The sequence below is a fragment of the Solanum verrucosum genome, unplaced genomic scaffold (assembly GCF_900185275.1).
Source record: "Solanum verrucosum unplaced genomic scaffold, falcon-dt-bn FXZP01000261.1, whole genome shotgun sequence".
Lineage (NCBI taxonomy): Eukaryota > Viridiplantae > Streptophyta > Magnoliopsida > Solanales > Solanaceae > Solanum > Solanum verrucosum.
Genome location: NW_026019969.1, coordinates 16,467,221 through 16,489,833, shown reverse-complemented (window position 1 = coordinate 16,489,833; position 22,613 = coordinate 16,467,221). Strand labels below are relative to the sequence as shown.

Genomic DNA, 22,613 nt, shown 5'->3' with positions numbered 1-22,613 from the left:
TTCCTTTTTTTTCCGTCATATTTCTACACGTATAAGAATCAGTAGAAGGCATTTTTGGAAAAATCGGCTCGCGCAATCCGCCATTAGGCAGTTTGGTTGCGTATATCTCAAAAAAATACTCGGATTCAAAAAAAATTGCCTGAAACGGACACCCGAAGCGCGAGTTATGGCAGTTTGAAGTTTCATAAATTCAAAGCCACCTTCAACCTTTAAGATGCTGAATTTCAAACGATCGTAACTTTCGGCTCGAACGTCCGTTTGACGCAAAAAAAAATTTGATTCCTCGTATTTTTTCGAGATCTTTTTGTAAAACTCATCCCCTTTATTTGAATTTCCTTTTATTTTTTTCATCATATTTCTACTCGTGTAAGACTGAGTAAAAGACATTTTTGGGAAAATCGGCACGCGCAAACCGCCTTTAGGCAGTTTGGTTGCATAGATCTCAAAAAAATACGCGGATTCAAAATAAAAATCGCCAGAAACGGACAACCGAGGCCCGAGTTATGGCTGTTTGAAGTTTCATAAATTCAAAGCCACCTTCAACCTTTAAGATACTGAATTTCAAACGGTCGTAACTTTTGGCTCGAACGTCCGTTTGATGCAATTTTTTTGTTGAATCCTCGTATTTTTTCGAGTTCTTTTTGAAAAACCCATCCCCTTTATTTGAATTTCCTTTTATTTTTTTCATCATATTTCTACCCGTGTAAGAATCAGTAAAAGGTGTTTTTCGGAAAATTGGCACGTGCAAACCGCCTTTAGGCAGTTTAGTTGCGTAGATATCGAAAAAATACGCGGATTCAAAAAAAAAATCGTCTGAAACGGTGTCACGACCCGATTTCTCGAGTCATGATGGCACCTACTATACCCTACCAGTAGGTAAGCCAACCCGTAACCCAGAACATCAAGCAATGAGCAAAAGGGCAGAAACTAGCGAAAACAATAATCTAAACAAGGATAACAAAGCGGAAGCAACCCAAAATAAATATATACAGAAATCCCTCCCAGAACCTGGAAGTCACTAGTACAGAGCTATCTAATAAAAAGTACAAGTCCCAAAAGTGGACCACAACAGAGCGTGTCTCAAAGACAACAAGACTAGCTAAAACAAAAGAAGGAGACAGAACAAACCCCAAAACGCCAAGTGCTCGCCCTCGTCTCCGAATCACAACTGCAAAAGAAGGCTGGAACTAATCACCGCTGGTAACTGGTACTGGGACCTGCATCACGAAATAGATACAGAGCGTAGCATGAGTACCAACACAACAGGTACTCAGTAGGCATCATAGGCCGACTGAGCAAAAAGGGTAAAAACAATAAGAAAGGATAGAATCTAGACACGGAAAGGTCAAAGCGGATAAGAAAAGAAAGCACACGAGCATACCAGAAACAAACTAAGTACACTAAACTAAACCTAACTGGACCCCCATATGCCTAGAAGGTACACTCGCGCGCAAGCTCAAATGAAACCTGAACGGACCCCCCATAAGCCCGACAGGTGCACAGAAAAGTTAAGTCTACTGAGAAAGAAGAAAATCGGGCTCACAGCCCAAAGTAACTAAGATAATCCATCAGACTCCACCCAGCCAGCAATGCACTCCCAGCCCAGCTAGAAAGAGTGACCCTAGGGGGCACCCAACCAAACAGTCCACTCCCAGCCCAGCTAGAAAGAGGGACCCGTGAGTGAGGTAGATATCGCGAGTCGTCCTACCATGCAGTCAACTCCCAGCCCAGCTAGAAAGAGCGACCCGGGGACACCCAGCCAGCAGCACACTCCCAGCCTAGCTAGAAAGAGAGGCCCGGGGGCGATCGTCGATATCACCGAGTCTACCCAGCCAGCGATACGTTCCCAGCCCAGCTAGAAAGAACGACCCCGGGGGTGATGGTATCTCCAATAGGATCCAATCCCACAACAACCACCGTGGAACGCCGTCCACTCTAAGAAATCACAGAAAAGGCTCCAAGCCTATACTACCTCAATCCCACGCCTCTAGTGATGCACTAAACCTTCGAGAATGCGTCGGAACCGCAGAATAAGAGGGAGAAGATACAGAAGTGCAGCAAGCAGCGATAACGCCTAATCTAAGGCTCAAACTATCAGACTCAAGTCTGCTACTCCAGTCTACAAGGAGCTAAGTCATCCGAACGACGTCGGCAGAAAGTCAAGGCTATCCAGCCCACACGGGTCATAAGTCTAAGGCAATGCTAGCCTAACCTAGACTAAGGCATACAATACAAAGCATACAAGCATACAATAGCATTTAGCACATAGACATGCAACTCTACTAAACCGGATAACATGATACTATACCCGAAATATGGCCAATCGATCCTAACATGAGGTATCTAATCAAAGTAAGGTAGTAAACTGGTACCCACCCCTAATTCACTCCAATCAACGTGTTTTTACACAATTAAGCTCAATCTAAAAGAAGGAAAGCCGTAGCCTACCTTAAGGCCAACCGTGCGCTCTCCAATCACTTTACCGGAGCTTTCCCTTTCTGAACAGTCTCGAAACGCTGCCCCGCTATCAAAAATAGAGTCACAACGTTACTACGGTCATTTAGACACCAAAATCACAACAAACGGAGACGGGTCAATTTTGGAGTCAAAACGGGAATCGTGGGACCCACACCGAACTGTCCGAATTTGACTCCGTCAAGAGACCCTAAACAGCACTCCAAACTTGTGTTCCAAAATGGAACACAATCCGAGGCTCAAAACATAGCAAGAACCAACAAGCAAGAAACTACACTTTAAACAACTAATAGAAACCCTACTGCAGCAGTCCAAAAATCGAAATAAACGAAAATCAAAAGGTGCCCAGCACTCTTTGAACACTCTACGATGAATCCACGAAAATTCTCAACACGTGGGACTTCGAATCACCCAAAACCGAGCTAAAATGAGTGAGATATGACCAAAACAAAAATTCCAAAAACAAGGACTCGAAAAAGGTACAGCAGTCAGGTTTTTCGCGAAATTACCTCAAACGGGAACCCCAAACCACTATCCGAGCTCACCAACGCTTTGCCCTCGAAAAATCTCACAACTTTGCCTTTTGAATCGCCCAAATCGGATGAAAGATGAGAGAGTAAAGAGAGTTTGAAGTTTGGGAATATGTTGCTGATTTTCTGCATTTATTGCAGAAAATCTGCAACAATTTCCAAAACTTTAACTCCGACGGGGTGCTCCGATCTCGTTCGGAACCCCGTGCACGTTAACGAGATATGCAACCATACCAAATTCGATATTCCAGACTCAACGGCGCAGTCGAAATTTCCATCAGAGGTCATTTCGATAAAAAGTGGGTCCCACTTCCAAAGGTCATTTTAAGTCAAAACCCACAAAAGGGCTCGGAAAGATATCGAAAACCTTGGGACACAAAAGAAGGGTCAATCTAGACCAAACTCGACATTTCGGAGCTAACCGCACTGACGGAATTCTCATCCGAGCGCGTTTACTCAAAATGTTGACCAAAGTCAAACTTAAGCCAAAATTCAAAGGCTAAAACGCCTAATCACACCGACTCACACTGAAAACCTCGGGAGTCATGTCGACCGTGCTACTAGCCTAAAATGACCCTTCCGGAGCTGATGAAATCGTCAGAATTGGATTCCGATGTCATCTTCTTGAACTTTTGATCGAAAATGATCATTCAAGGTTCATAAGCTCCAAAACACAAAAACTCACACCAAGACCAAACGAACGACCAGGTGACCGAACTGTCAGTCCCAACAAGTCATAAAAGACTTGGGGTCGCTACAGGAACGCTCTAAACGACACACAGAAGACAAGACACAAAAATGACCAAGAGGGTCATTACAAACGGACACCCGAGGCCCAAGTTATGGTCGTTTGAAGTTTCATAAATTCAAAGCTACTTTCAATCTTTAAGATGCTGAATTTTTAAATGGTCGTAACTTTGGGCTCGAACGTCCTTTTGACGCAATTTTTTTTGAATCATCGTATTTTTTTGAGATCTATTTGAAAAACTCATCCCCTTTATTTGGATTTCCTTTTTTTTCTCGTCATATTTCTACACGTATAAGAATCAGTTAAAGGCGTTTTTGAAAAAATTCGCTAATGCAAACCGCCTTTAGGCAGTTTGGTTGCGTAGATATCAAAAAAATATGCGGATTCAAAAAAAAATCGCCTGAAACGGACACTCGAGCCCCGAGTTATGGCCGTTTGAAGTATCATAAATTCAAAGCCACCTTCAACTTTTAAGATGCTGAATTTCAAACGGTCGTAACTTTCGGCTCGAACGTCCGTTTGACGCAAAAAAAAATTTGAATCCTCGTATTTTTTCAAGATATTTTTGAAAAACCCATCCCCTTTATTTGAATTTTCTTTTATTTTTTTCATCATATTTCTACTCTTGTAAGAATCAGTAAAAGACGTTTTTGGGAAAATCGGCACGCGCAAACCGTCTTTTGGCAGTTTGGTTGCATAGATCTCGAAAAAATACTCGGATACAAAAAAAAATCGCCTGAAACGGACATCCGCCGAAACCCCTTGCCAGCGAAAGCAAGGGGTTTGCCTTCTGGGTCGAGCTCATCGCACCGGGCTTGCCTAGTGCGGATTACCTTCTATGTGGTTTGCGAGTTATTGCATAGGAACGTGAGTTTTACCTTGTGCGCACCCAAAGGGTAGCGGCTGGGGGTTTCCCTTGTCATCAAATTTTTTTTTTATCTATTTTTACATAGATATGAAGTTTCGCACTTATCAATTGAAGAAATTCATCATGCAAGTTCAAAAGTTATAATTGTTTTCATGTTCAAGTGTAATTTCTTTTTTGAATCTGCTAACAATTTTTTGAATTTTTTCCTGAGACATATATCACAATTGTATAATCTATGCAACTTAAATGTATTCTTTTTCTTACGAAATGCCTTTGTATAAATATTTTTATTTTCTTCTTTATTTTCCTTTTAATGTTGATTAAACAACCAATGATTATTTCCTAAACAATTCATTCATTAGAGGTTCTAGAGTAATGTGATAATGACAAATAATCAAATTCTGCTAGAGTATTGCAAATATTTTTTAAGAACCTATTTTTTCCATTATTTTTAATGTATGAATATTAGTAAAGAATTATTTGCAAGTTCAATGTAATTATTATTTATGACCGCGCGAAGGGCAGACAAATTACCTAGTATTCTATATAATTAAATCAATTTAATGCGATTACCAATTTCAACTAGTAATGGTTATATTATTTTTAAATGTATTTATAATAAATATTAAAGAGCCAGCACGTTTCAGCTTCATACTTTTTAACTCCAGCTCAAGTTCAAGCCTAGCTATAATTTGATTAGATACAAGAACTGAAAACCCAAAGAGGAAAACTAAAGCTGATACAAGCTTCAATGGCAAGTAGAAAGCAATTTTCCATTTGCTTCATGAAAAAACATATATAAGTAAAAACTTTAACATTAAATCAAAGGCTCTGAAATGCTACGTATAACATCTGAGAGGTCCACTTAATTTCATGTATCTACGAACCAGGTGAAGCACACTGTTTGGAGATCCACTTAGTATCTCAACTGGTGTGGACTCGAGAGATGATAAAAATAACAAAATAGCTAATAAAGAAAAGAGAAAAATGTGTTTGGAGGAACAGCAATTGGGCGAAGAGATTAATATGCACAAATACCAAAAACAGTACCTTGTACGCATTGATGAAGAAAATGCCCGCCGATCTATTAACCATTAGGTGAAAATGAGGTATCTAGTTATGTTAAAGTATGAAGGAGGTTCATGTAAGTAACCTTGAAAACAAAGCTTCCAAGTAGAAGGATCTATGCTTACCATATTTTAAATTCTGACCCAAAAACAGTTCACTAAATGGCATAGATCACAATTTCATAATAATGGGGCCGATACAGGATTGGAAAAAATGGCTTAGTTCAATCTGGACTTCTCCAGAGCTATGCTCACTCCGAACAAGATCTATCATTAATGGGAACAACTGAGAAATGTACTTCCTAAAAGAATCCGTTTGCCAACTGCACAGAATGCGTAGTACTGACAGAACCAAGGGAGTCCTTGCTACCAGTTCTTCCTTCTTGGCAGATCCCAAGGGAAGATTCCACTGGTATATTGCCTTATCATCTGGTTTCTTCTTGACAGAGTTCAACCCAGCACATTCCAAGTATACACGTAGAATTTCTTCACATACACCCACAAGTTCTGGTTCTATATTCTTCTCTTCGACGAATGATGGATTGCTCACAAGCAGCCCATGCAAGAAATTGAGGTAATTCTGGTAGGACTCATTTTCAAAAAATACCAGCGGAGGTTCTGGTATCTCAAGGATAGAACATGCTTTTTGCAGCTCCACTTGTACAACTTTCTCAGATTTCAATTGCTGAGCATGAGAAGTGATAGCTGAATAGATTCCAAGGAGGACATTGACAGTATCAGCTGATATCGATTGCCGACACATCTTGTAGAGATCAGATGAAACCTGTACATCGAAAATTAGCAGCATAATGAATAAGAAGCAAGGTGAATCATGTTGTTCTCTAATTTGATGATGCCAACAGTGTATTTAACATACTCTTCTGTAAACAGTTAGTTCATCCTACTTTAATTTGTTAACTGCTCTATTGTTCAAGAACTTATAGAAAGTACCAGAACATGGAAACTCTTAAAATACCTGTCCAAATAGTTCATAGATAAAGAAAGGAAGCTAAGAATTAGCCCAAGGTTAATGAACTATGTTTATTCCTATTTTATAACTTTCAATCATGACATTGTCACACTACTGGCTGGCAATGTAGAGGGAATGGATTGTGGTGTCCTTATATTGACTTTGGCAATTAAGGGTCAATGTCCATTTATTCACTTGGTATCAAAACACAGACCCATCGATCCCATTAGTGACTCAACCCCGAACTAGATTATCTTTTATACTCGTCTTCTCATCTTTCCATATTTAATAAGCGCATTAAGACTGGTAGTTCTCATTCTGCATGTTTTTGCTATGTAAGTCAAAGAGTTTCTGAAGAAACAAGGACAGGCTACCTAGAAACTGCAGAGCAGAGAATAAGAATTATCACAGCACAAAGAAACATGCCCATGTGCATCCATTTTTTCAACCCTTCAAAGGATCAACGTGCATCTTATCTTAATGAATAATATTCTATCCATAATAATTGACCATGGAAACAACACCAAATAAGGTGACAAACAAGTATACACAGAGCCACTATATGCAGTGAGTAGGGAAAGGTGCACGAAGAACCTGTATGATGCGCAACTGAGCTGCTATATGGTCCTTCATCCTTGAAACAACATATCCCGCAGTATGCAGGTTGTCATCCTCTGATTCATCATATACCAATCCAGCCCCAGAAGATGTTTCCATATCATTTTCGGACTGACCAGTAGATATCTCAATGTTGTCCATTGTTCTCAAAAGCTTCAGAAAATTGGGTAGAGTGGAATATGAAGCTTCTTTCAGAGCTAGAAAGATAACTTCCCATTCCTCTTCACAGAATTTGCCTCTCAAATCACCTGCCAACCGCATTACAGAAGCTACCCCAGTGGCTGCAGGATCCTTGCCAGAACCTTGTATGAATCCTACCATTATAGAGACTACACTAGGCAATTCAGACCTCACGATATCAAAGAAATTAACAAATAAATCCACCAAACATTGAGCTGCCACCACAGAAGTTTCAGAGTCCCATAAGCATCCATCTGGTGGTGGTAAGTATCTGGATTTAAATGACTGGTCATATTTCACTTCAGCTTCTGGGCTATCATTTACTGGACTGAATATTGGGTAGATTACAGACTTGAAGACATTAATCCAGAATAGGCGTGGGAAGAGATGGCCGTGGTCCTTCAAGATGTTGAACAAAACTTCCAATGCACTCTTTCTAATAGCTGATCGAGGATCTGAAGTCAGTCTTGATAACCCTGAAACAGTTTGGAACTCCCCAGTAAATATAAATGGGGATAATTACTATAACAGAAAACTGCCACTTCTGATATTCCAGTCAGAAGGTTATTATATCTAGACGTCCATATAACTTAGAATTTACATGTGCAGTCCACAATTTTTTAAACTCTGAAATTCATTTACAGTTCAGAATATTCTCATAATCAAATTTCCTTGGGTCCTCCAGTCTTAAAGGTGTGAGGATTATGCAGAAAGGAGGTGAACTAATTTGACTTAGAAAATTGCTCATTCCACAAAAGTGTAAGGACACCCTGCTGTATTAGCCACTTGTTACTGCATGATACAACTCGTCAGGATTCACTGATAAGAATGGTTTAATGTTTCCAGAAAGGTAGAAGTATGGAAAAAGAAAAGCAACAACATACCTGTGAGCAGAGGCTCCCAGAAAGACATATAGTCATCCTTATCTGTGAAGATTAGCCCATCTGAAGCTTCTTTTTCGGCCACTGGAATGGATGAATCATTATTTTTGTTTTTCTCGTTGCTAACAAGGCCCCCTTCTGCAAGTTTGACAGCACAGAAACGGAGAAAAGCAATAGCGTTGAGGCTGACATCACTGTTGAATCTGCTGTTTGTGAAGGTGATGAGGCATCTAACACAATCCGTAAAAGTCAATGCTTCAGTCTCGGTGATATAACGAAAATATTCCCGTACGATCTTTTCCATGGTTTCAAAGGCCAGCAACACAATATTCTTCCTTTCATCTGCAGCAGCAGCTGTAAAAACCTGCAAAGGTGCGTATAAAGGCCTATCACATCCCAGGTTCCGTTTCAGTACCAACCAAAAGACAACTATACGGTTAAATATTACTCCCTCTGTCCCAATTTATGTCGCACCCTTCCTTTTTGGTCTATCCCAAAAAGAATGTCACCTTTCCACAATTAGAAGCAAGTCAACTTAAAAAACCCCTTTTACCTTTAATGAAATGATATATAGCCACACAAATATCTAAGATTTATTTTAGACCACAAGCCTCTAAAGTCTCTTTTTCTTAGGATGAGAGTGGTGTGTGTGTGCAAACCTTACCCCTACCTTGGGAGGTAGAGAGGTGCTCAAGAAAAAACATTTTAAAGCAGTTTGAAAAGAAGAGGAAATTCTATTGGTACCAATACTCTAGTTATCAGCAGCTGCTAATGATAAAGAAAAAAGAGTGTAAGAACTTGAACTAAGGATGTGATAATTACCATAAAAACACTCTTCCACCCAGATTTTACATTATTGACACGACTCAGAACCATTTGAGAAATACAACGAACTATCAACTCCCTGATTTCAGCAGAATTACTTTTCTGCATAACAATAACAAATGGTCTCAAAAATTCGTTCTGAAAGTTGTAGTTCGCCAGTTCCTCTCGTTCTAAAAACTTCATAGCAAGTTGTCGTAATGAGTCCATAACAAAAATTGCAACTGAAAGATTTTCTGACAAACCAACAGCCACAAAGAACTCTGAAAGAACACTCCATATGTGGGACCACACTAATCTGATACGGTTCATGTTATAGTGCCTGCAAAATCAAGATCATACTTTCATCATATTCAAATTCTAAATTTTCCGTCTTTGTGAGGTATAATTTGATGAGTTCACAGACAGAATCTTACGCGACTTCAACAATTTTTGTAAGGCTAAATACACGGGGATCTGTTGGAGACTGTAGTTCTGACATTGAAACTTTGCAAAGGGCCTTGACAAAAGCTACTATTGCTTCACTGTTCAGCCTTTGGCTATGAGCAAATATGTGATTTAGTTCAAAGTTGCCGATCTGATCAAGTAAGTTTAAGTTTGAAATGAAGTTATTTATCTGTTCTGGAGTCACCAATGCTGGAGAGTTAGCTCCAACAGCTGCACTGTCATATGAACCCCCTCGAACAACAGCAGCAACAGTTGGATTCTGGAGTGTCCCTTTTTTCTTCAGAGATGGAAATCCAGCTGACTTCAATGTTTTTTCCTCAGATTCAGAGCCCGAGGTAGTAAAAAAGGAGGAATCAGATGGCGCTCCCTCCCCCAGCAACTGCAGATGCTCAAATCGAGATAGACATGTCAATATATGCTCCCACGCTTCATGAAGATGATTCCCATCTTCAATGGCAATCGACATTATTGTCTGCATGCAAATTAAAAGGATGTTATTCGGCATGGTTTCAGATTAGTAGAAAAGCTTTTGATTGAGTTGACCATGACTTTTATAGTTGAGGAATAGTTTCTTGTTTCTGGTTTCTTTGTAGTGCACCAAAGAGTCTCTCTACCTTTTGGAGTATGTTTGTACATGGGAGTTCTTCCCACATCAATAAAAAAAATTATTTATTAAAAAAAGGTAAAAGGTGTGCATTTATTTTCATGAAGACTTTTCATCTGCAGCAGGTTTATCACTGTCTGGGAATAAGATTGTAAATGACATGACAGAAATCAAGGAAATGGAAATTACTTTCATTGTATCAACATTTTTTTGTTTCATATCAGCCGCACAATGAAGATTAGTGAACTTTGCCATAGAGGTGACAAAAGCATCTCTCTGCGTCTGCATACCCATCACAGCTGTAATATGCACAGCATGCCTGAACCCTAGCAAACATTGAGAAGTGGCATTCTTATCATCACTCTGGTCTAGGGTGACACTGAAAGCAGCAAGCATGGGACCCCAGCAGACTTCTACCATAAATCTCAATATAGCTGGATCTGCAATGACATAATAGACAGACCTGCAACAGGATAAGATATAAGTTTATCTGTATTTATTCACCTAAAAGAGAAAATCCGTGATATGAACACACATGAGGCCAGCTTGACATTATGTATAACTAAACCCTATCTATGCACACAATTTTCACAGTTCTACACACTGCAGCAATTCATTGAAATGAAAAACTAATTTGTCAGCAGATGATAAAGAAAGAATCAGAATCCTATCATCATACAATCAGTACATATGAAAAGTAGATTCATAAGCCAATATGTAGAACTGAATCATACTCAGATTTTCCAGATTTTACTTTAAACTGCTCTTGAATATGCCTCACGAGAACTCCATTTGCACCCAGTGGTTTTTCCTCTCTCTGCTTCCATACTAGATTCAGTATACCATCCAAGCCCAACAGCTTATTAAGACTGTTCCCCTGCTTGTTTTGTGGCACGGAAGAATCTGCTTTCATCTTTATCTCATTTCTCACAATTTGGTCATAAAGAGCACCCAAATAATCTTCAGGTAAATCCTTCCCGTCGTCGATCCCCCGATTGTTCCGGATAAAATCAGCTTTTGTCATCTAAATGGAGAAGTACAATAGTTAAAAGTCAAAAACGAAGCAAATACCAATCCCACTATTTTACAAGTATCATCTACGTGCATAACAAAGTTAAGATGACTTGGTGCATAGACTTAATATGAACGCTAAGACAGACAAAAAATTACACTCTCCAACCAGTAATACTGGACAGGGTTGGTCATCTGTGTTTACACAGCAGAATCACTGACCAACTATGGAAGATTTTCATCAGTCTCAGGCATACACAGGACAATGCCTAGCAAAATTGTTGACACTCTTTCTAGCTGGGAGGAAGCTAGGATTGGGGCAAGGTATAGAAGCTACTCGAGGACCATTCCAGCTTGCATTTGGTGGACCTCTTAGAAACAATGGAACTCCAAATGTTTTGAAGACAGAAGTAGGACCTTACATAAGATTAAAACAGATTGTATTTTGCTTCTCTGTTCCTGGTGTTCAAAGAGTTCCCCTGTAGATGCAGAATCAATCCTAGAAGTTTTATACTTTTGTTAGGATTGTTCACTTTCTTAGCTGTCAGTTTTTACATTTTCTTCGTAAAGGGCATTTTCAGTACTACCGAAGCATTGGTCTATAATACAAAGTTGTTACCTATTAAAAAAAACATTTTATCATTTTATTTAAAAAGTAAAACACATTTTAAATTATACATTGTATAATATGTAACATATCAAACTAACATCTAACAAGAAATAATCCCTATATTACTGTTCCTGCATTGAGATCCATTCATTAATAATCCATGCATAACCTTCTAAACAAAAACACCCTTAAGGGTAAGAAATGAATGAACGTAGTAGTTTAAAAAAATAATAATTAGTTTTTAGAAACGAATGGTAGTAGACAACAATGGTAGAATTCAAGAATACATGCAGTGTTCAGAGAGATTCCCAGGATACCTTATCTTTCACCATGCTATTATGTGCATCTGTATTGAGCATTATCACAGAGTAAGCAAGCACATAAGCTGTATCTGCACTGGTAAAAGAGTTAGGATTGCATTTACAAAAGCGCTCCGCAAACTTCTCCATTATACGGTCAATCTTCTGAGCTTCACCAGGTAATCTGAACCCTCGAAGGAAATATCTGATTGATTCACCAAAGTCCATACCTTCAAAATTAAAAGAATCGACATATGCATGCATAACCTTCAGAGGAAACTCCTCTCTTTCACCCAGATAATCACCAATGATGGTTGGATTCAACCCAGTGGTATTTTTCAGAAAAGAAGCTACATCTTCTGGGGAATTCCCAATCTTTTTGGTGCTCATTAAGAAATCAATACCCTTTGAAGGCTTTCTGTTGAACAGTGAAACGCCTTTCTGCATTTGATCCATTTAGAGTTGTCAGTACTTAAACATACCTCAAGTAACACAAAGTGTATGAAAGCAGCAAATGAAGATAAGGGAATGTGCTAATGCAAGATGATAAACCTGTATTTCTAATTTATGAGCACGGCGTTGCTCCAAGGCAGCAGCACCAGAAAATTCAGAATTTGCTTCCGGATGCAGCTCATAGTCTATGTTACCCTCTTCACTGACGCTGATAGCCGCTTCTGAAACTTCATGATCAGACATCTTATCTTGATTAGGGTCCCCTACCTTCAGTTGTTGGTCCATCCACATCCCCATTGACTTAATAATTGTGACCAAGCATTTCACAGATTCAGAACGAAATGTAATATCTTGGACTGGGGACAGCGTAGTAGTGGAACCGGGAGGCGGACCAAGAGCAGTTTTAAGAAGACCATTAACAGTCCTGCAAATATCTGATGGAATTAAAGCTGTTTTAATTCAATTTAGGTGATATCAACATACAAAAGAGAAAAACCATGCATGTGTATTTCTGCAAAAGAGAAAAGGCATGCATGTACATTGATGCAAAAGAGAAAAGACATGCATGTGCATTGATGCAAAAGAGAAAACTGAAAAAGTATTGACTTGTAGCCAAGCAAGGGATAAGGAGGCAGGCTTCCAGTCTTATTCAAAGTGACTGCTTATAAAGTTGTGTTTGCAAGCTCTAGCCATACCAACAATACCACAGTAATTTGTTCAAAATTGCCAATGAGCTAAGGACACAATCTTACTCTTGAACTCACTGGTTTGAGTTCATATTCTTTATTGAACTATGTGAGAATAACATAATCATCCTATTTCTGATCTCTGACACAGAATTTTTTTATTTTTTTTTAAAATTGGCAACTTTCTCTGACACAGAAATATGAGAGGCGATGCATTGATGGTTTGATAAAGAAATGCCTATTATAGGTGTCAAACACAATACATATGATATTCCTTCCAAGTGGGACAATATCTAACTTATGAACTTATACACCTAATGTTCTAACCATCAACACTATATTTTATAATCGAGAAATCCCAGGGTCAGTGACGCTTCTGAAACTAGATGAATAATGGGTCTGCCCCTCAAACTTTCTTTATCCATTTGACTATTAGACTTCATCTGCAACAGGGTTCAACCTAATGGCATGCACACGACTCACACATTGCACGTCACTAGACCAAAGCCCTAGGGACAAATTAAAAGTGTGTTTTTTTAAAAAAATGTCCTAAACAGATATAATTCCTAGCCAAAGAATAATACAGAAATAAGTTAGAATGCCCTACCTGCACATGAGGCACTAATCCATACTTTTTATTTAAGATTTTTTTAATTATACCATCTTAGAGGCAGCATTAGGACACAAAAGCCTCTATTTTAAATAGAACCTTAGATTTCCCAATAGAAGGAGCAGTAGGAAAATTCATCAGAGATCATGAACTACTCAGATAAGAGAGAGGAAATACAAATGAAGTGTCTGACGATTCCAGATTGTAATTGTGAGTCTCAAAAGTTCGTAGTGTGATTGATAGAAGCTCGGAGATTGGGGAGATGTTTTCTCTAACACAATACAAACACAATACAAGATAAGGTCCAGTATTGACTATTGCCAAAGATATTAGGCTAACCGATGAAACAAACAAGGATGTCAACCAAAACTTTTAACTATGGAGAAGCACTCTAGAGAGTAGGGTTTTAGGACAAGTAGAAGTAAGACTGAATATATGCACCACAAGTTTAGCAATATAAGAAGAGTGAAGTTGAGGTGAGATTAGACAGGATTGTGGTAGTCAAAATGCAAACAATTCAATATCTAGGCTTGTAACGGGAGAACAGAGTGATACATTGAAATGATTTTTTTGATGAAGTAAGAAGAATGTCATTAACAAAGCATCAAGCAGATGCACAGGTTACAAAAGAAAGAAAATATCAGCTCCCAAAAAGGAAAAAAAGCTATCTAAACAGCTAACAACAGAGATCTATGGAACTGATAAATTCCAGGAAAGAATAGACACTAAGTACAGGAGAGAGATTAACCCAACCAAAAAGAGTAATCAAACATCTTGCTTTAAGGGTAGAGATGGGAGTTGGGATGCCATTAAAACAACCTTTGTTATAAGCACCACAAAATACTGGAACCAAAAATCAGATCTGCTTGATGAACTTCCCAACTTTCCAAGAACTCCAACACACAAAAGCCTCTCTCAATGATCTTGGCATGACCCAAGTGAGTCCAAAAACCGAGAAGAACATGTCCATAGTCCTGTTGCAACTGTGCAATGAAGGAACAGGTGATTAATAGATTATAAGTTGCATAAGCACATGTAGCATCTGTGACTATTTGGAATTTCCTCCTCATGAGATTATTCTGAATCAAGCAAGAGTCTTTTCGAGTAATCCAACTGAAACAAATAATTTTAGGTAGCAACTTAGTTCTCCAGATTAATTTCCAATGGCCATTGATCAATTAAGGTCTTTTTGGAGCTTTGTTGAAGGTAGCATGCTTTAACTGAGTAGGATCCATCCCTGCTATTTCTCCAGATAAGTTTGTCCCTACTTTGACGGTTGATTGCACTAGTCTGAATGGTGGCCATGAGACTAAAAACCTCTTTCCACTCCCAGTCATTAAGATTTCTCCTTAGGGAAGATTCCACACATTGTCTTCCCTGTACTGTGAGATGGTTGAGTCTGGATTAGATGCAATCTGGAAAATGCTTGGAAAAGCATTCATTAGAGGAATGTTCCCTAGCCAAATATCTTCCCAAAAGAGAATATGTTCCCCATTTCCCACCATAAGTGAGGCATCACTGAAGAATATTTCCCACAATTTCCTTTTATCTCTCCAGACCCCGTACCATAAGAGGTACTGACTTTATTAGAGCACCAATGACTATCACTTCCATACTTTGCTTGGAGCACTTCCTTCCACAAGTCAGCCGCCTCTTGATTGTCTCTCCAGTGCCATTTCAATAGCATATACTTGTTATGTAAAGCCAAGTCTTTGATCCCCAATCCTCCATATTGTTTTGGCAAAGTGACTTTGGCCCATTTAACAAGGTGAATTTTGTGGTCCTTGTTGCCTTCCCAGAGAAAATCTCTCCTGATTTTGTCCAGTCACTGTTTCACCCAGCTGGCATAAGGAGTAGAGACATAAAATAGGTGGGAATGTTGTCCAATACACTATTGATGAGTGTTCAATAGTGTTATGTCAAAGAAAATTTGTACCATAATGAAGGGTAAATGTTATAGAACTAACCAACGAGAGGATATCTACAGCTTCCCTTATAGAATGGAGTGACCAGCAATGTTTTTCTTCTAGATCACTCTCTTCCCTTATTTACTCTCTAATTCCTCAAACTCGGGGAAATTAGCTCCCTTATTTTACCCTTCACCCTCCCATAAACCGCTTTGTTTAGCCTTCAATTATTCCTTCTTAGGTGTAATCTTGCTAGACAATGTTCCTTTTGACAGCTACCTCAGCACTACACCACCCTACCCCGAAGTCCATCGCCCTTAGCGTATGATCTAAAGGTGTGTCCCATCCTCCTTCGCATACCATTACAGCAAAAACTATAGACATATGGTCTGAACTTAATATGGAAAGCGTGATTTTTCTATATCCAGCATGTAATACTAAATGAAGTTATCACTATTCATGTAATGAGAACAACAAGACTCGGAGAGTCAGAGAAGAACTTTGGAACTAAGTAAACCTTGGGAGCCAAATCGATAGACCGAGTAAAAAACTATTGAAGACTCGGAAATCAAGTTGTATCTTGAACTTGATATTCCAGTACATACCTGACAACAAAGAGAAACATTTTATTGTAACCAAAAACATAATATGACTCAAGGACCATGAGTTCGACTTTATGTGGTGAATATCAAAATCAACTAAGAAGCTTGAAAAATTAATGCAATGTCAAAATAAATGTTGATAACCAACTTAGAAGCTTGAAAAATGAATGCAACAGTAGTTATGACTGATGAACTAAATCAATACTCAATATGATCTAACTAAACAATTAGTTGAAATATAGAATTGACAGAAATACCTCTCAAATATGTTAGGAGCATCGACATCACAATCATAGTTGACAAATACATCAATGATAATCTGAGGATCCTTAGATATCTCCTCCAGCAATCCCAAAACAGTCATCTTCTGCAAGAAACTAGGCTGAAGCACATTCTCCAGCACACGCAAGATGAGCATGGGGAAGAAGATTCCAATTTCTGATTTCAACCCAGATCTATATTTTGATAATAAGTTCTTGAATATTGAACAAAGAAGTTGAAAGATCGTCATCACAGATAGTGCACTGTTCTTCAACAACGACAAGCACAAAAATTGCTTGATAACATTAAGAAACCTGTACTTAAAAAACAAAGTTAAACCATGAGTAAACCTGATATCTCAGCATTTTCTTTTTCTTTTTTTTGGGGAAGAAAAAAGATACGTTAACATATTTCAAAAAAAAAAAAAAAAGATACATCAACATATTATTATCGTCAGTTCTTTAGAACCCAGATTAGCCAAATGTCTTCTACACAAGAAAAGGGTAAAACCGCAACTCGGCATCTAGGATCGACAGATTTCTTTTTTCCTCTCAATGGGAGGAACAGTTTGTTAACATCAAACAAGAAATTATTCCAAAATTGGTCTCAGATCATAATCCAGTTCTGTTGACTTGTGGTGACATAAATTACAAGAGATCTTATTTTAAGTTTGAAAATTGGTGGATGGGGGTTGAGGGGTTCAAGGAGAAAGTGAAAATATGGTGGATCCCTTTCAAAGTCAGTGGCAGACCTGGCTACATTCTAGCTGAAAGTTAAAATGCTCAAAGGAAAATTGAAACAGTGGAGTAGAACTAACAAGGGCAACTGGAAACAGCAAAAGGAGGAGCTCCTACCAAATTGCCAATTTGGAGACTATCCAAGAACAAAGAAGTCCTACAGATGATGAATTGTTACAGAAAACCAATTTAGCTTTGGACTTTGAAGAGGTGGCTAAAAGAGAGTGAGAAATATAAGAGAAGAATATTATTGAATTGTTGTGTCTACATTATTACGAAAGACCCTATTTATCTAAGTTGCTCGGACTAGGGTGCAGGTGTCCGATACGGGTGCGGATTTAGAGGTCGGATCTTTTATGATTTACTTTTTGAGATTTGGGGATATGGATCCATGTATGGATATGGGTGCAGGGATTCACCTAAAAATAATTAAGAGGGAAGAAAGTTTGTGGAGACAAAAATCAAGAGCCTTGTGGCGCAAAGAAGGGGACAAGAACACCAAGTTTTTTCACAGAATAGCAAATGCATATAGAAGATATAATAACATAGATCAGCTCATGGTACAGAGAGAAATCACTCAAGAGCCACACAAAATTGAAGGGGAAATCATTGATTTCTATAAAAAATTGTACACTGAAACTGCTCAATGGAGGCCTACTCTTCAAGATGCCCAATGTCCAGTTATAACAGAGGAGGAAAAGGAAGCTTTACAAGCCAACTTTGAAGAGAGTGAAGTGTTGAGATGTCTGAAGATGTGTGCAGTGGATAACCTGGTCCTGATGGATTCACTATGGGATTCTTCATCAAGTGTTATGAAATTGTTAAAGAAGACATAATGGATACTTTTCAAAACTTGCATGAACAAGAAGCTTTTGAGAAAAGCTTTAATGCAACATTCATTGCACTCATACCAAAGAAGAAAGAAGCAAATGAGCTAAGGGACTTCAAACCTATAAGCCTGATAGGTAGCATGTATAAACAACTCTCCAAAGTACTGACTGAGAGAGGCTGAAAGGAGTGATTGGTAAATTGGTTGATTCCCCACAGATGGCATTTATTAAAGGTAGACAGATCATGGATGCTGTGTTGATTGCTAATGAAGCTATAGATTCCAGAATCAAACAGAAGAAGCCTGGTATACTATGCAAGTTGGACATAGAGAAAGCATATGATAATGTCAACTGGAGGTATTTACTGAAGATACTGGAAAGAATGGGCTTCGGATAGAAATGGTTGAGATGGATAAAGTATTGTATCTCAACTGTCAAGTTTTCCGTGCTTATTAATGGAGCCCCTACAGGATTTTTCAATACTCAGAAAGGTCTCAGGCAAGGTGACCCTTTATCACCTTTTTTTGTTTTTAATCACTATGAAGGGGTTGAATAGTATGATCAAAACAGCAAACAACCGAGCCTGGTTGAAAGGCTTTGATGTTGCCAGAGAAGGTGGTGACAGTTTGGAGGTAACACACCTACAGTATGCATGCAGATGATACCCTAATTTTTTGTGATGCTGAGGAACAACAACTGAAATATCTAAGGGTTATACTGATTCTATTTGAAGGGATGACTGGATTACATATCAACTGGAGGAAGAGCTTAATGTATCCAGTCAATGAAGTCACAAATATGAACTGCCTAGCAGCAATCCTTAGTGGGGAAATTGGTAATCTGCCAACAAATTACTTTGGCATGCCTCTAGGTGAAAACTCCAACTCTGTTGATGTATGGAATGATGTGCTGGAGAAGTGTGAAAAGAAATTGGCTAGATGGAAAACTCAATATCTGTCCTTAGGAGGTAGACTGACTCTCATCAATTCAGTCTTAGATTCCTTGCCAACTTACATGATAACCTTGTTCCCAATACCTGCAAGAGTCATCAAGAGATTGGACAGTATCAGGAGAAAATTCCTATGGCATGGCAACAAGGAAAGGAAAGGCTTCAATTTGGTGAAGAGGAAAGTAGTGACAACTGTCAAGAAGGTTGGGGGTATGGGGATAAAGAACTTGAAGGTACAGAAGTAAAGCTCTCAGAACGAAATGTTGTGGAAGTTTGCCAATGAAAATCAGATACTATGGAAAAGGGTAATAAGTGCAAAATATGAAGGTGAAGATATGTGGATGACCAAAGAAGTGACTACACCTTATGGAGTGAGTTTGTGGAGATCAATAAGAGACATGTGGGATGAAGTTAAGAGTAATGCAAGGATCAAAGTTGTAGATGGAAGCAAGACAGGATTCTGGAAAGATGAGTGGCATGAAAAGGGAAACCTGGAAGTACTTTTCCCTGACATATACAATATAGTTTTGGGACAGCACAATACTATAGCAGAGTTATGGACAAATCAGGGGTGGAGCTTCAATTTCAGAAGACAATTTAATGACTGGGAAATAGCAAGAGTGGCGGAATTTCTCAACACTGTGGAAGTTTTTAATGGGCTACAAACAGGGGAAGATGTTATGTGGTGGAAGGGAAATAGAAGAGAGGAATTCAAAATTAACTTAGCCTACAAGTTGATGGATCAGACAAACCAACAAACATACAATTGGCCATGGAAACAAATATGGAGAAGCAAAATACCTCATGAAATCTCATGCTTCATATGGTATTGGCCAAAGAAGCTGCTCTGACTCAAGATAACTTGAAGAAAAGAGGGATAACCTTATGCTCTAGTTGTTTTCTTTGTGGGAAGGCATTAGAGACAGTGAACAATTTGTTACACTACAAGTATACCCAACAACTATGGAGGATTTTTTTGAACCTCAAAGGCATCTACTGGACCATGCCCAGGAAGGACTCAGAGGCTTTGAAGAGTTGAGGCAGCAGGGTGAATGCAAAGGACAGAAACGGATGGAGAATTATCCCTGCTAGTATATGGTGGACTATTTGAAAAGAAAGGAATTCTAGGTGTTTTGAGAGCATAGAGAATGATGTCCAAACAGTCAAGTTAAATTGCATTTTATTGTTATGGTTTTGGTGTAATCAAGTATACTCCAATGACACTGTATCAGTAATTGATGTTTTAGACTCAATATAGACTGAAACAAGTGGAAAAGGAGACATTTGTTTATAATGGTTTCAGTACAACCCATGTATTGTTTTGTGATATAATACAAAGTTACCTATTTCAAAAAAAAAAAATAACCTTAGAAATTAGAAGAAAGAAGATTGCTAGAGATGAAATCAAGATGGAAGGTTAAAAGAATGAGTTATGAGATCTTATCAAGAAAAAAAGTGAGGGGAGTCAGAGGGGCAGCATGAGAAAAGGACTTGCACCAAGGGAGAAAAATGACAAAGAGGAAGTAAAATTAGAGTTAACCACAAGAATATCCAAAAAAAAATAGCTGGAAGTAGTGGTTGCAAATGGGCGGGTTAGGTAAAATTTGGGCGGGTTAAAAATGAGTCGACATAAAATGGGTACTAATTCAACCCGTCAATATTTCATATGGGTAAAATTGGGTTGGGTACAAGTTTACCCATATTTACATGAGTAAATAGTACTTTACTTTAGAATTAAACATGGATAAAATATTTTAATCTTCTTTTAGATGAAAATTATTGAAAATACTTTATTTAGTTTTTTTTTTTTTTTTGAAACGAGTAACTTCGTGTCTATTGATAGAAACAGATCAGTACATGGGCTGTACTAGGGCCATATTTACAAGTAAATCTAGATCATATGATCCCATGTCTATAATGAATCTAACACATCAATAAAAGATAGAGGATCATTAGACCGAATCTGATTACACCAAAAACATAGAATCAAGATACAATTCAATTTGATCTGTTCTATACTATTTTCTATGTTCTCAAAACACCTAGCATTTCTCTCCTTCCAGATTGTCCAATATATGTTGGCTAGTGTGATTCTCCACCTAATTTTGCTTCTTGCCAGAACCCCAGCTTCTTTTTTTTGGTGAAGTAATTAAATTGCTTAGAAAGGAATCAAGAAGATGCAATGGTTACAACTAAAAACAAAGTTGCTTCAAACATGAAAATAACATGAAGCTAACTGTGCAAAAACCTGTAAAGCAGCCGAACCCCAGCTTCTTCCCAACTATGAAGGGCCTCTGTAACCTTTCCTGGCATAGTCCAGGAGAAACCTTTAAGGTTTATGAATAGCCTCCAAAGTTGACATGTGGTCTTGCAGTGAAGGAACAAATGTCGAATAGTTTCTGCTTGTTCTCCGAAAAAACGCATCTCGAACATAAAATTATTCCCTTTTTCAGCAGATTGTCTTGTGTAAGGACTGCTTCCTTGGATAGGAGCCAAATAAAACATGATACCTGTAGGGTATATTCACTTTCCATATAGTTTTCCAGGGCCAGTTGACATTCTGTTGATTGTGACTATTCAACCATTTGTATGCTTTGCCTACCCCGAAGGTTCCTATGTCACTGCCCTGCCACCAAAGCTCATCTTCCCCTTCTTGTGTTCCTTTAAACTGGCCAATAGTGTTAAGAAAATCTACAACACTTGTGATTTCCCAGTCATTTACTTGTCTTCTGAAACTGATTTCCCACCCATCAGGTGTCCACATTCCTGCAATTGTTCTTTGCTGATTTAACATTAAGTTGTGGATATCTGGGTAGATATTCCTCAGAATCCCCATCTTATGCCAGTCATCTCCCCAGAAGCTCGTCTTTTCCCCATTTCTAACCTTAACCTTGGTTTTAATCTTGAAATCATCCCACAAGGCCCTTATAGATCTCCACAGATTCACTCCATATGGGGAAAATACTTCCTTTGTCATCCACCTATTTTCTTCTTCATACTTGGCTTTGATGACTTTTCTCTATAATGGATGTTTGTCGTTAGCATATTTCCACAACCATTTCATTCTGAGGGCCTTGCTATGATTCTGTAGATTTTTAATACCCAAACCCACATACCTTAATTCTATTATCAGATCATTCCACTTTACCAGATTGTAACCTTTCTTGTCCTTGTTTCCCTGCCACAGGAACTTCCTTTTGATTTTGTCCAATCAGTCGAAATGGGAAATAAAGACATCATGTAAGTAGGCAGAGCATCTAGGACTGAGTTAATTAGAGTAACTCTTCCTCCAAGAGACAAGTATTGCCCTTTCCATCTAGCCAGTTTCTTCTCACATTTTTCTATTACACTGCTCCAGATCTCTTTAGACATTGATTTAGCACCCAAAGGCATCCCAAGGTATGTAGTTGGGAGAGCCCCAACTTGTCCACCTAGGATTATGTTTAGT

At 38.5% G+C, this 22,613-nt stretch overlaps 1 protein-coding gene across 1 annotated transcript in view; it reads right to left on the bottom strand.

Annotated features, from left to right (window-relative positions):
* Positions 1-5,825: 5,825 nt before the first annotated feature.
* Positions 5,826-22,613, bottom strand: part of LOC125816810 (brefeldin A-inhibited guanine nucleotide-exchange protein 1) — a 35,245-nt gene continuing 18,457 nt past the window's right edge. Inside the window, exons 2-11 of the mRNA XM_049496429.1 lie at positions 16,646-16,963; positions 12,683-13,007; positions 12,149-12,571; positions 10,945-11,234; positions 10,400-10,673; positions 9,576-10,078; positions 9,160-9,481; positions 8,341-8,701; positions 7,253-7,932; positions 5,826-6,472 (exon numbers count right to left, since the gene is read on the bottom strand). Of these exons, the coding sequence (XP_049352386.1) occupies positions 5,861-6,472; positions 7,253-7,932; positions 8,341-8,701; positions 9,160-9,481; positions 9,576-10,078; positions 10,400-10,673; positions 10,945-11,234; positions 12,149-12,571; positions 12,683-13,007; positions 16,646-16,963 (4,108 nt within the window). The 3' untranslated portion in view covers positions 5,826-5,860. The remainder of the gene's footprint in view (positions 6,473-7,252; positions 7,933-8,340; positions 8,702-9,159; positions 9,482-9,575; positions 10,079-10,399; positions 10,674-10,944; positions 11,235-12,148; positions 12,572-12,682; positions 13,008-16,645; positions 16,964-22,613) is intronic.